We start from the raw sequence: 13,499 nt of genomic DNA, 5'->3' as shown, positions 1-13,499 counted from the left end.
TGGGGACTCTCTCCTCACTAGTGAATCAAGGAAAGGGACAGCTTCTGGCAAGTAAGTTAGCCAGTTCCTACACAAAGAGAACAAAACAAACACGAATTTCCAAGAAACACAGTGTTAACCTTAAATTCCATCAGCAAGGCTATTTTTCAAACAGTAGATAAATAATTCAAAGTATCGTAACTCAGTGCAAAGAGGAGACAGGCTTCCAATACATGACAAGTGGCTCTCATTCACGTGTGTACGGTATTTTTTTTTCTCCTCTGGCTTAATAAGGTGCGTTAACTTACTAGTCTGTTAAGAGCCATAAAGACGTGATGGCAGATGGACGTCTCCTTGGGTTCTCCCGAGTACTCAAACCATTTGAGGCATGCAAATGTTCTCCTCCTAAACACGGGGCCTTCCTGCACGCCTTTCTCAAGACCAGCAGCGTCCAGAGCTGCTGAGGTCTCTGTAGAAACTCCTCCTCCTGAAAAGCCCCAAAAGCTACTTCTTAAAACGTGAAACCTGGGTGAGGGCTCAGATTATTTCAATGAAGCCAGTAGAGGAGTTAACACTGTGTGAGTGACAAGGCAGGTTCTCTGAGTTAATGTTGCCTGAGTCTCTATGGGACCAACAGATCCACAGGAACTTTAGGTATTTGGTGGTCAACCTTTATACGCAGAAGGACTTTTATTATATCTGCACACCACCTGCTATGTGACTGCAGTGCCAGATACATGGCTTCTCAGGATGTAAATCTCGCTAACAGAGCGACACAAGACAGACTGCTAACTACATCTAACTCATTTCTTTCCTCATCATTGTTGAGGCACCAAGGCTCTTCCTGTATTGTCTGCCTATCTCTGGGTACAGGAATGCCTGACATCACAAGTGATCAAAAGGCCAAGATGTAATCGGTATTTTCAGACAAACACTAAAACACACGAAAATCACCACCCAGGAAAGAATGCCACACTTGACTTCCGGGCAGGTTAAAAAGGAAACTGAGTTATAAGGCCAAGGCCCAAAGATCCACAGCTGACAGGAGTTACTCAATCCAGACTCACTCACCCACAGCAAACTGAGATCACTTGAGAGGTTGTTCTCTGTGCTGAAAAGTGTTAAATGGCAAAGTTCCGAACGTTAGAATTAAAATTTCATTTTCCACATGACAGCCTATGAAATTAGTAAGGAAAAGGAGCCAAGCGTGCCGGTATCTCTATCTTCCTTCCCACACGCCCACCTCCTCCCTGCAACCCCCCCCCCCATAGCATCACAAAGCATTTGGGCTGAAAGGTTCAGTGGAAGTAAGTACCATAATCAAAATTATATCGACTGTGTCTGAGCGGAGAGCTGATAGGCGAGCAAAAGACTACAGGCCTGCCTGGGATACGAATTTCTAAGCTGCCTCTGACACGTGTCTAGTTAGGAACACAAACTCATTAAATACCCGGGAATGCCCAACAAATGAGGGTGGCTACATCAATCCCCCAGGGGCTTCACACAGGTTCAAAACCCGTCCCCCCCCTACCCACCCCCACCCCCCCACCCCCGCCCGCCAAGTGCCAACCGCAGTCCTGAAGCTACATTTGCTACATTTGAAGAATGATTCTTTTCTCCTGACCCTGGAGGTGGAGGTAACTACTATCAGTCCTTCCAGGGAAATTCTGAGACGGATTTAAAAAAAAAAAAAAGTGGCACAAAGTTGCGCTGAGCTACAGGATACAGGAACAGTAGCCCTCTGCTTAATCTTGTGGCTCATGCTTTAGCCTAAAGTAACACTAAGAGATAGGAAGCTTTGTATAAACAGTGGGGCACACAAAAGGCAGCAGAAGCCATTGAACCAATGATGCAAAGCTGAACAAGTGCAAGGCAGAAGCCCAGTCACTCGGTGAGAGAAGCGCACCACAGCCGAGCCTGAAACATTCCAACAGAGCCAACGGGCTCTTGTATTATTTGCTGTAAGCACAACTGTGTATACTGTCTCAAAATGACACAAGGGAATTTGGGGGGGGGGCTGGGTGATTTTCATGCTCCTCCAGGAAGTTGGGGTGGCCTCTGGATTACAGTTCTCACATCTTCACCCCCATACTTAACATGAGCCGAATTTGACTTCCAAAGCATCACCTGACTTCCCGTCATGCTCCCTTCTCGGCCCACAATCATTTACCTGGATGGAGTTCGAATCATCTTTCCTGCCTCGCCACACAGCTGACGTCGCCCCTCTGTCGAACGACCTGGTAATTTTCACATACTCGAAGTCCTTTGGGATACTGATTAATAACTGACCACTAAGAGCAGGTTCCAAGAGGGAAAGAGAGGTGGTGCCCTCGTAGAAAGGCTAACGAATCATGCACCATAAAGCCTGCTGTTACTAGCTCATAAAAATGTCCCACCCATGAAATGAACGGTGATACATGTCACAGGTCTACCTACTCAGAAAGGAAAGAGCCTGCTGGGCTACCATCAATGTCCTAGCAGCACAATCCACTCGGGGAGCAACTTTGGCTCTCTGCTTACCCCTTTCTGTGGTAGCGGTAGCACATACGGGCACGCTTCAGAACCAGCCCTCCCCATCCTCAGTAATAAAGCATCCCACGGAATGCTTAATAGAACGTGGGGCATCACAGTCTTTCAGGGACCCTCTGCAAGAGGTAAACGGGCTCAGTGTCAATAAGCTGGATGGAGCTGTCTGTTCCAAGTGACTGGACTAGGATCGAACCCTGACCCCAGAGCAGGGAGACGCTAGCTGCTTGCTCTGAAGGGATGAAGGAAATTAAACAAGCGCCCTTTCCAGGCAAAACCACAGGACCACGTGAGCATGATGCGCTGTGACAGGGGCATCTTTCATCTGAAAACACAATCTTCTGTCCTAAGAATCTGTCCGTCACCTCTGCTCAGCTCTCTCCTGGTCCGGACCACATAGCTATGAATCCTCCTATGATTTCTCCAGTTTTTCACATAGGTCCCCCAACTTCCATACCCTTCCTCAGAAGGCCAAACTGAAAAACAAGAACGAACGAAATGAAAACGCTATGCCCACGAAGTCTGAGGAATCGGATACAGTCCTCACCTGCTCTAGAAATATTAGCCAGGTGGACATATTTGCCGTGTCCTGGAATACCGGAAGTGGCAAAGGTAAAAAGCTGAGTCTTCTCTCAGTAGGAAAACCCGCTCCAGTAAGCCAGACCCAGGTGGTATATGTCGGCACCGTGCTTCCTGCTGCTGACAGGGCCGCAGTCTCACGGCATACCCTGCCAGCTTCCCCTCAGGTTCCCCTCAGGTAAATCTGTCCCTACACTTACTATGGAAATGAGCCCTTGAAAGTTAGGCCCTCCTCTCAACGAGTTTTCTCTCATGAAAACACCGTAAGATGGAAACACGGCAAACAACAGCACATTGTTCTCCTGAATGGCTCTGCATTCCTTGCCTGCCATGTTTCATACATGTTTACCTGGAGTCCCTGAACTACCCTCTCCATCTCATCCACACGATATCCAACTTACCAGGCCACTCTCTCAAATGACTGGTTCCAGCTCAGAAACATGTAAACAGGCTGTAGCAGCCACAGCTCTCACCACTGGGGCTTTGAGATGCTTGGCTTCCTTCAAATACAAATCTCATCGGGTCACACTTCCAATGGCTCAACCCCTCCAATGGCTCCCAGTGCCCTTAGCATGAAGTTCACAGGACTCTGTACAACTCAGTTTTGTGACGTCTCAGTCACATACTCCCTGTTCTCTGCTCCTCTGTGCCAAGCAAAAGGCCCAGGAGCTCTCTAGCTTTGCTGCGTTCGGGGACCTCCCTCCCTCCCTCCCTCCCTCCCTCCCTCCCTCCCTCTCTCCTGTTGTTCCCTTTCTTCTCCCCCATCCAACCTCTTCTCATCTCCCAGGTTACGGCTCAAGCATCCTTTCCCAGCCTCAGCTCCCACGATCATGGAATTGCAGACTTTGCTCACATATTCCCTCACAGCCTGCTGCCTCCGCTGTCACCTTTGTCACCGGTTAATTAATAATTGTGTGTTTATGCCTCGCTCCCACAGTGCATGAGAAGCTCCGTGATGCCAAACCCATCTCTGTCCGGATGATGATGCCTCAGGGCTGGACTACATAGATATCGGTTAGGCTGGCTGCTGTTTTAATCTCATGGTGCGCACTGAAGGAGCGAGTCAAAAAGTAGACTAAATAATAAATATGTCAAGATTCATGTACTTCTCTTTTCAAATTATGTAGCTTCTGTGATTAATAAAATATAAAGTCTATGAAAAGGCTTGGCTGAATTCATGATTTCTTTTTGCTATTTATTCTCAACCAATAAAACCAGAAACCCATCTACTATATTACTGTCATGTGGGGAGCCCCAAAACATAACACCCCCAAAAGATGTTAAAAGCAGTCCTCCCATTCAGACACTATTTAATAGAACACTTTAGAGACACTCACTAATTGTGCCTATAGTTAATGATGGACATTGTCAATAAAACAAGTCCCTTGGTGTAGCAAAATATAGGCAGCTAACACACAGTAAGTTGGCAAGCCCTTTAACTACAAAGCTCCTTCGGGCCATTCTGAGTGTCTCTGGAAGTTTCCAATTCTAATACACAGAGTGAAAAACTGGTGTGCCTGATTTGACATTGTTCACATTTATTGGAGGAAAAAAAAAAGAGCACCAATAAGTCTCCTGTTAGCCACAAGATGTTTGCTTGTTTTAATAAGAGAGGAGCCAAGAGATTTTTTTCATCCTAAATCACAACAGACAAAAATAAATGGACACATGGTCACCCTTCAACCAAACATACCACTAGTTTCAGAGACACCATTACTTTGTAAATTCATTCAACATATGTTTACTAAATCCCCACTCATTTACTAGAGGCAGGGGCTAGGCATCCAGGGGTAAAATTCCTGCTCTCTGTGAGTTCACCCACCAACAGCTACACCAAATGGCAACCTCATTGGGATCTTAAGGTACTTTGGGGGAAAAGACAAGCTAGAAAGTGGTGCTTCTCAGCCTTCCAAATGCTCTGACTCTTTAACACAGTTCCTCCTGTTGTGGTGGCCTTCCACCATAAAATTACTTTGTTGCTACTTCACAAACTGTAATTTTGCTACTGTTATGGATTGTAATGTAAATATGTTTCCCAGTGAAAGGGCAGATTGCATAAATATGTGTGGGGAGGGAGGTCAGTCCTCCCAACCCAGACTGTTAATCAGAAATCCAGTGTGCCACTCCTCAACATGCACAGGCTTGCAGCCAGGACATAAGGCAGATGCAAAGGTTTTTGTTTCTTTGTTTGTTTGTTTTTAACTAAGCTAAATAATACACCAGCTATGACTCTAGTGAGTTTAATATTAAGAATAAAAATTGTTGGTTTTGTAGCTCTGTGGTAAGTGCTTAACCAGAGCATGTAATACTGTAGACTTTATCCCCACACCATAGGATAATAAAGCAAATTAAACTTTTAGACATATATCAGTGCTAACATTCAACTAGTCTTTCAGACGCCAAAGCCCACACATAGGTCTGACTGAAGCACATCAGACTGCATGTTTACACATGTATTAGTGGTGAGGTAGACTCTAAGATAGATAAAACACTGTGACCTTCAAACCAGCTCTAACAAGGTTGTCAAAAAGTCAGCACTGGATAACTACCCTAGGAACCAGAATTTCCTTGCATTTAAAAACAAACACAGAGAGTTGGTATTCTTAAAAATTCTTTGGGGTAAAAATTAATGCCCCAAGCTACACATCAATTGTAAAGTCAAAAGGAATGCCTTCCCATACTGAGTTGCTCTTAAGCTTGTTAATGTTTTATAGCCTGAGCCTTGTTATGCTGTATAACTAAAACCATCCCCAGGTGCTTTGTTACAGCACAGCCTGAGATGAGGAGAAAGAATTGCCCAGCTTCTATTAGTGAAAGGGTAATAAGCTGAGAGTTGGAGAAATGCCTCATCAATTAAGGACAAGTACGCGCTTGCAGAGGGTCAGGTCCTAGCACCCACATCAGGTGGCTCACACCTGTCTGTAACTCCAACTCCAGGGGATCCAGTGCCCTCTTCTGGACTCCAACAGCACTTGCACTCCTGTGCGCACACCGTTATAAATGCACAACCATACACATTATTTTAAAATAATAAATCTTTTAAGAACGGGAACAAAACATCATATTCTCTCAAAGTGGATGGTGGGTAAATTATGCATTAATGAAATAGCAAGCTGGCCCAACTTTGAGCTTCAATTTCACTAAGTTTTATAAGCAATAAACTTAGAGGTTAAGGTTCACTGATATCTACTTGGGACTCAATATCAGCTACTATGCTGATGTATAAAATGTCTCAAAAGTGCTGTTGCTATTACTCCCATTTAAAAGGTGAGAAAACCAAGGCTGACAGAAATCAAATGGTTCATAAGCACACATTTCCTCAACATGACAGAACCAGAAGACAAACCCAGGTATCTCCTTCCATGAGAGAGGAGTTTAGTCTGGTATTCGCATCTTCTGGAATAGTCATCTACAGTGTGTGCTTTTTCCAAAGGAAAGGGGCAAGACTTTTTGTTAATTTCTCAATGCCACACTTCCACAAAAGGTACCATTCCACCATCCCACGCAGTGTACCACATCAGCACCAATGTGCGCACATGCACTTTCACAGCCCTCATCAAGTTTTATCACTTCTCTACTGCTGGGGCTGGGGCAGTGGAGTCACAGGACTTTGGTTTTGCTTCAAAATTCTCAGGCCAAGTCAAGACTGCACTCCATCATCCCTTTAGGCTAAGTCATGTCACCGAATCCCAGCCCTGTCTGTTCACATCCAATCCTGAACTTTCACCGTGACCAAAACATTTGGCCATCCTACTCTGAAGCGGCATATGTTTCACTCAGCCGAGCTTTACTGCCTTCATTATACCCACTTCAAAGAAACTAAAACATTATCTCCCTGAGGGGAGGCCAGAAATCCACTATGCAATCAGGATGAAGAATGAGGGGTCACCCACCCCCACCCCCATCTTCAAGACGTTGTCATACCACATTAGCAATACAGGATCATTATATTAGGGCAGCCAAGTTACCCAGAGCCAACATGCTACATAAGGGCAGGTGTGCCCAGGAGGGAGCGAGTCCTGCTCTCTGAAGGCACCTAAGGGTGCTGTCACTCAAACTCCTGGAATACGACTAAGCTCACTCTGGAAATTTAGAGCCACCCAGAATTCCAGGTCTGAAACAGCACTGTGTCGGAGTGAACTCGATCTTGAAATTCTCCACTTTGGACTACGGAAGTGAACTTGTAACGAATGAACTGGCCCCAGGTCTCACAACTCAGGTGCTGAAGCTGTCTAGAAAGCAGAACTCTCGACACCTGGCTGAGATACCTGCAATCCCATGGGCATCCAGGAATAGAGACCTGGCCAACCACCAGCCAAGCCTCCTTCCATGTTTGTCCGGCTGGGACTTGGTTCTGCTAGCCCTGTGCCAGATCCAGCCCTTGCTTCCAGCCTGGACACCCAGGGGGCTAGTGGCTGGCCCTTGAACTCTGTTTTCTTCTTTTAAGGACAAAGGCAATTGTTTCCTCGTGCTAACCCCAGCAGAGATGGGAAAATACCAGGCTAGGACTGCGGAATTAATTTCACAGGGAGACTATGCTAGGGTCATGTTTTATTTATGGCCCTGTCTGATCAAGATGATTTCTCCCACAAGAAATGTCCAACGCAAACAATCTTAAAAGACTTGGACAATCTTCCTTCCCTATCTTCCAAACCAAAAACGAAAAGGGGAAAAAACAGAAAGTCCGAGATAGCAACCTAGGAGGTCACAAAACTCGGTGTGTCAGGAAGCTACCCACAAGTTGGGGATGCACAGCCTTCCAGGAAATGAGGTTGGACAAAGTTCTCTGAACAAGGTAAGGCACGTCTGACCCTGTATGGTGACAGCTCTCCTCTGGACAGAGTCCGAATGGAAGCTGTAGGCGCACACGCCTGCGCGAAGCGCTTAGCGTGGGGAATCTTTCTCTGCTCTAGTCTGGGAGGTGAAAGGACGCACCAAAACCACCACAGGACTCTCGCCTCTGACACCCCAAAGTGCAATTCCGCAGCCGCCACTCCCCTCCCCCCCCCCCCCCCCCGTATCCTATGCTCCAGATCTCCCGATCTACCCAAGACTTCAGTGGATTCGCACGTCTAAGATCTGAGTTGTGGGGACAACGCAAGCTTTCAGATCACATCAAGACGCTGACCGGCCCAAGCAGATACAGAGATGAAGGGATTAGGTCTGTGACATTGCCAAATCAGAAGTCGGGTAGTTCATGTAGACGAGCGCTTGAGGGCAACCACAAGAAGTCAAGGGACCATAGAGTCTCCTGACTGTCACTACCCCAGGCTAGTGACAGAACATCTTTAGTTCCCTCCCAGCTCCAAGACACTGGCGCGCGCAAAGATCTGAGTTGTCCCTGCAGCGGGAATCTGGAGGGCGCGGGACGGGACAAACTGGGCCCACCTCCTCGTCCTGTTCCTCTTGGGATGCACTGGTGACCCGGGGCACGGCCAATACCGCTCCTCCGGGGGGCGGCAGCGGTAGGGTAGGAACTCCACGCTCCAGCGTCACGCGCGCGGGAGCCCACGCGGCGGGCAGCCGGGTTCCCAGAGCGCCGCCCGGCGGCCGCGGCGGCTGCGACCTGCAGGAGAAGCGGCCGGGCTCCCCTTCCTCCGACAGAGTTTCCGACCCCGAGGACGACTCCGCTGAGGAAGCGCCCTCCGAGGACACGGCCGCCGCCGGAGAGACTAGGGTCCGGGCGCCGTGGCCGCTGCATCCTCGGGGCACTGGCTCGGGCGCCTCGGAAACTTCCTCCCCCATGTCCCTCTCCGTTCCAAAGTGCCGCCCCGAGGGGTGGCGAGGCGCTCGGCGTCTCCCGGGGAAGCCGGGACTGCTAGGCTGTGTCTGGATCACGCTGCGGCTCCCGGGCTGCGGGGAGCGCCGCCGGCGACTACATGACAGAGGCCGGGACGCAGGAGCGCGTCGCCAAGTTCACAGCCACCGTGGCTCGGCTGCTGACAGGGACTCCCGCGCTCAGGGCCATACCGGCGGCGATCAGCGCTCCTCCGCGCGGCGCCCGAGCCGCCCGGACTGCGGCTTCTCTGGCTAAACCTGCCTCCGGGACCGAGCGGAGGAGACGGGCAGCCCGAGGAGCCAATGGCAGCGCAGGCGCGCCGGTGGGCGGAGGCTGCGGAGCGGCTAAGCCGCCTGGGCGTCAGGTAGGGGAGGTGGGGCCAGGGGCGGACCACCGGATCCCACGGGGCAGCCCCACTGGGCGGACTCGCCAAGGCGGGTGCGGAGCTCGCACACTCAGCCCCGGGACTGGGACTCGGAACTGGGCGTGGGAGTGGCAGTCTGTCCTTGAGAAGCGGGAGGGAGATGGCTGAGTGAGAGACGTTGGAGAACTGGACTTAAGTCTCCAAAAAGTGAAATCAGGAAAACTGAGCCGAAGGAAGCTTTAGGAGAAACGCAAAGCGCAGCCAGTCACGAGCGAACTCAACGCTCCCAACAGTGTGCAGAGAGAGCAATGCCAGTGATGGAAAGAAGGGAATCCTAACGGGGCTGATCTCTTACCCCTTTTTCTAGTTAAATCTCTTGGGCTTCAGTTTCCTCTTCTGTGAAAGGTGTAAAAGGGAAACATCGACGCCTGCCTATGTTGTCCGGGCAATAAGACTAGAGCAAAATAAAGTGTCAGCAGAGTTCTCGCCTTGGCTAAAAGCCAAGGTCTCCAAAGATGATTTTCGGTATTTCTGCTTAGAACCTAAAGTTAAGTCAAAGACTCGCTCCTGTGGAAAAGGAAGAAAACAGCTGATGTAGGACCAAGCCTGATTAGAAGGATCCTAGCAGCTCTCTGCTGTTCTGCCGCTGGGTAAAGGCACATTCCAGTGCCTTTCAAGCCCTGGATAGCGAAGACCTGGGGCTTCAATTCTCCTTCTCTATAAAAACAAGGAGAAAGCTCTTGCACCAAAAAGTACCAAGACAATCACCTTAACCTTTGGAAGTGTCTTGAATCTGCTGGGTAGCCAATGAGAGTTAGACAGCGAGAAATGAATGATTCTTACTAGCCTTCAGCTCCAAACCCATCTTGAGCTCCACACTGTGACCCGGGGTCTGAATTCAGCCAGCTTCCACTCCACAGACGTTGATTGAGATGTGTGCCAGGAGGTTGCAGGGGCTACAAAGATGAATACGGCGGGTCCCCTGCCCTTGAGGAGCTTGTGGTTGGTGTAGGGGGCGGAGATTGATGCTGCATAATGTCGCCTCGTTATTCATGTTTAAAAGCTCTGATAAGTGCTACAGTGTGCCGTGGGAGAAAAGAGAGAGAATTACAGAGAAGCCATTGCAGATCTTTAAGCCCAGGAGTGCTCCAGATTTTTACATTTCTCTCTGTCAGAACAGGTTCGCCAAGGGTCCTTAAGAAAAGAACTGGAGTTGAAAGCCCGGTTGGCTAATGAGCCCTTTTATGCTACCGAAGTATTTACAAGTGATAAGGGGATTGAGGGGCTGGGGGGCGGGACTCATCTAGTCTGGACAGGCGGCTTTGTCCTGAACACTCTGAAGAGGAAAGCAGTAAGATGTGACCCTCTGGCTGCAGACAGCTGTCAGGGTTGCACTGTGACACTTCGGAATGATCCAAGGGGTTGGGAAGACCTGCTGAGGTAAAAAGGACATTGAAGAGAATTAGCTAAGGGAGGAGGGAGCGCACAGTGGGGCGGTCTGAATCCAGCCCCTAAGCCTCACACTGACTTCCCTCCTTAGAGTACTGGCCTTTATCTGAGCCCCTATGTGGTTGATTCAGCACAGGGGACTGAAATAAAGATTTGAGCAAGCAATTCACATCAAAGAAGAGGAGGGATTGCCTCTTGGTTCTCTGGAAGGGTGCAGCAAGGACATGGTTTGAATCCTAACGGGGGGGGGGGGGGAAGGCAGCTCCTAAGAGCCAGAGTGTCTCCTGTGAAAGGCCCCACGGAGTCCCGGCAGACACAGAATGGGACACGTTCTGTTGGTAACACTTTAGGGATGAAGACATGGAGACTGAAACGCCCAGAAGCAGGTTAAAGGTCACACTGCCAGTGAGCAGTGGCACTGTGGTTGGCACTCTGGAGTTGGCCTTTGAGAATGCCACTCAGTTTTTTTAATCGAGGATACACATATGTGCCTAGTAGACTATAAACAGCCATGGAAAATGAATACTGTCGCTGTGGTTAATTATGAAAAAAAAAGTTCCTTTGGTGACATATTTTTTCACCCACAAACATTTATATGACACTATGTGCCAGGCAAGGTTTTAAGTACTGTACAAAAGCTATTATACTTAATCCTCGGGCTGATCCAATACGGCAGCTACAATTTTATTTTTATCTTGTATCACATTTGTGAAATGCTAATACTCTGGAACAGAGAAGTTAGGCAGTTTGTCTCGTATCACACAGCTAGCAAGTGTTAGAACCAAGATTCAAAATTGAACAGTATTCATGCTCTTAACCCGTCCTATTCAAAGCCAAGTACTAAACAGTATTTAATAAATGCTTCAAACACTGATCCCAAATGAATGCGCTTTCCATTGCAAATAGTGGTACGCATAGATGCACACAGATAGATGCAGCAAATAACAGTTCCTGATTTAATGCCCCTCCCCCCCCTTTTTTTTTGCAAACAATACAGTCTGAAATTTTTACTGCATTCTTCTAAAAATAACCATGATCATTGAGATTTACTAAGTAGGATCCACACTCTGTGGTACAACTTCCTGCTTCATAGCACGCTCAGTCATCACACCTGACCGTGTCTGCCTGGAAAGAATAATGACTGTCATTTAGGCTAAGAGTTTCCAGGTAAGAACCGGACAAACTCAAAGCCTGACTATAAAGAGGAAGATGCTCAGATGGTCAAAATGGTCCCCTGAAATTACCCCAGCTGGACACAAGGGCAAATCCTAGAATAGGGATGGATAAGCTAAGGACCCAAAGTCCTATGGTTCTAACTTTCCTGTCCTATTGATGACACTATAAACCACTCCCCCCCGCCCCCCATGAGTGTCTCCTTCAAGAGAATGTTTCAAAACTAGCCCCAACGTTGGAGACTCTGTGGCCTAAGATGAGGCGGGGAAAACACCACCCCACCACCCCACTGCAGGTGGGATTAAAGACAGTCACAGCGTGGCACCTGTGAGAGAATGACTCATCTCCCCAGGAACGGGAGCAGCCTCAGGAGAGAAGGGCTTGGCACCCTAAACACCAGACGTTTGTCCTTTGTTTGTGGTTGAGCGCTTGCCTCAGATTTCTGTGTCAGGCATGGTGGCCTCTGGGCCTGGATGGTCTCTGCTGCCTGGGCTGTGTGGGCGGGGCCAGGTGAAATGACAATGATTGGCAGATGAACGCTGTTCTAGGACAAGGCATCCCCCCCCTCCATCGATTCCCAGTGCTGTGGCCTTTCTTCCAAGCGTTAGGTTTAGGGCTCAATAAAATAGGAATCAGGTCTTCTCTTTCTTCTGTAAAATGAGATCATCATAAACTCAGAATGAACTTTTTTTTTTCAAAATCACAGTTAATATGTTCCTAACTACTTAATGCACTGAAACTGTTAAGTATTGGCTTGTCTTATGAAAGGTGATGGATTACCTAGTTTTGCTGGGTTGGTTTTATAAGCGCTGTTAATGCTGGGCTTTGCCTCCTCCATTAGGGCCAAGAACATGTAGTACCGGACGGAGTGAGCACTGACCAGAAGGCAGCTGTTGAAGCAGTGTGGACTGGTTTCTTTGACATATACCTGACTGCACAGCACAGCTGAGGGGGGCAGCGCTCCTCTCCTCCTCTCTTTTATTTTGTGTCTGTGGTGTAAGGAAGGAAGGGCTCCAGTACAAACTTCCAGAAGGCAAGTAAAATCATTTTTGTTTTGTTTTTCAAGACAGGATTTCTCTATGTAGAGAAGTGTTTTTCTTTTCTTTTTTTTTTAATTTTATTTTTTTATTTAAAAATAAAAGCATTCATATTACATCTCAATTGCTATCCCATCCTGAGCATCCTCCCATTCCTCCCTCCCTCCTGCTTTCACCCCATTCCCCTTCCCTATGACTGGGACTAAGGGGGACCTCCTCCCCTTGAATATGATGCTAGGGTATCAAGTTTCTTCTTGGTAGTCTGCTATCCTCTGAGTGCCATCGGGCCTCCTCATCAAGGGGACCTGGCCAAATATGGAGCACCAGAGTTTTTGTGAAAGTCAGTCCCCAGTCTCCACTTAACTGTGGAGAATATTCTGTCCCTTGGCTAGGTCTGGGTAGGGGTTTGATGATGACTGCACATATTGCCCTTGGTTGGTGCCATAGATTGATCAGAACTCCTAGGCCCAGATCTGCCCATCATAGTGTTCTAGAAGAAGTGTTTTTCAATCTTGGTGTGAAAGGCCTGGCAAGGGAGGGTAACATGTATTGTGGCTATCAGAGTCTCTCACCTACAAGGTGAGAAGGGCAGGAAACCCCAGTTCTGTCAGCT

At 48.3% G+C, this 13,499-nt stretch overlaps 1 protein-coding gene across 7 annotated transcripts in view; it reads right to left on the bottom strand.

Annotated features, from left to right (window-relative positions):
* MAST4 (microtubule associated serine/threonine kinase family member 4) overlaps window positions 1-9,206 on the bottom strand; it is a 617,295-nt gene extending 608,089 nt beyond the window's left edge. For 5 of the 7 annotated variants that reach the window (XM_084800722.1, XM_084800737.1, XM_084800733.1 and 2 more), the window contains exon 1: window positions 8,473-9,205. In XM_084800722.1, the coding sequence (XP_084656848.1) occupies window positions 8,473-8,829 (357 nt within the window). In that variant the 5' untranslated portion in view covers window positions 8,830-9,205. Of the gene's footprint in view, window positions 1-8,472 lie in introns of all 7 variants that reach the window. The other 2 variants (XM_084800734.1, XM_084800738.1) reach the window with 2 other exon arrangements.
* Window positions 9,207-13,499: the final 4,293 nt, after the last annotated feature.

This window comes from Acomys minous (genome assembly GCF_964271855.1).
Source record: "Acomys minous genome assembly, chromosome: 11".
Classification (NCBI taxonomy): domain Eukaryota; kingdom Metazoa; phylum Chordata; class Mammalia; order Rodentia; family Muridae; genus Acomys; species Acomys minous.
Note: the sequence above shows the minus strand (reverse complement) of the source record. Positions and strands in the feature narration are given on the sequence as shown.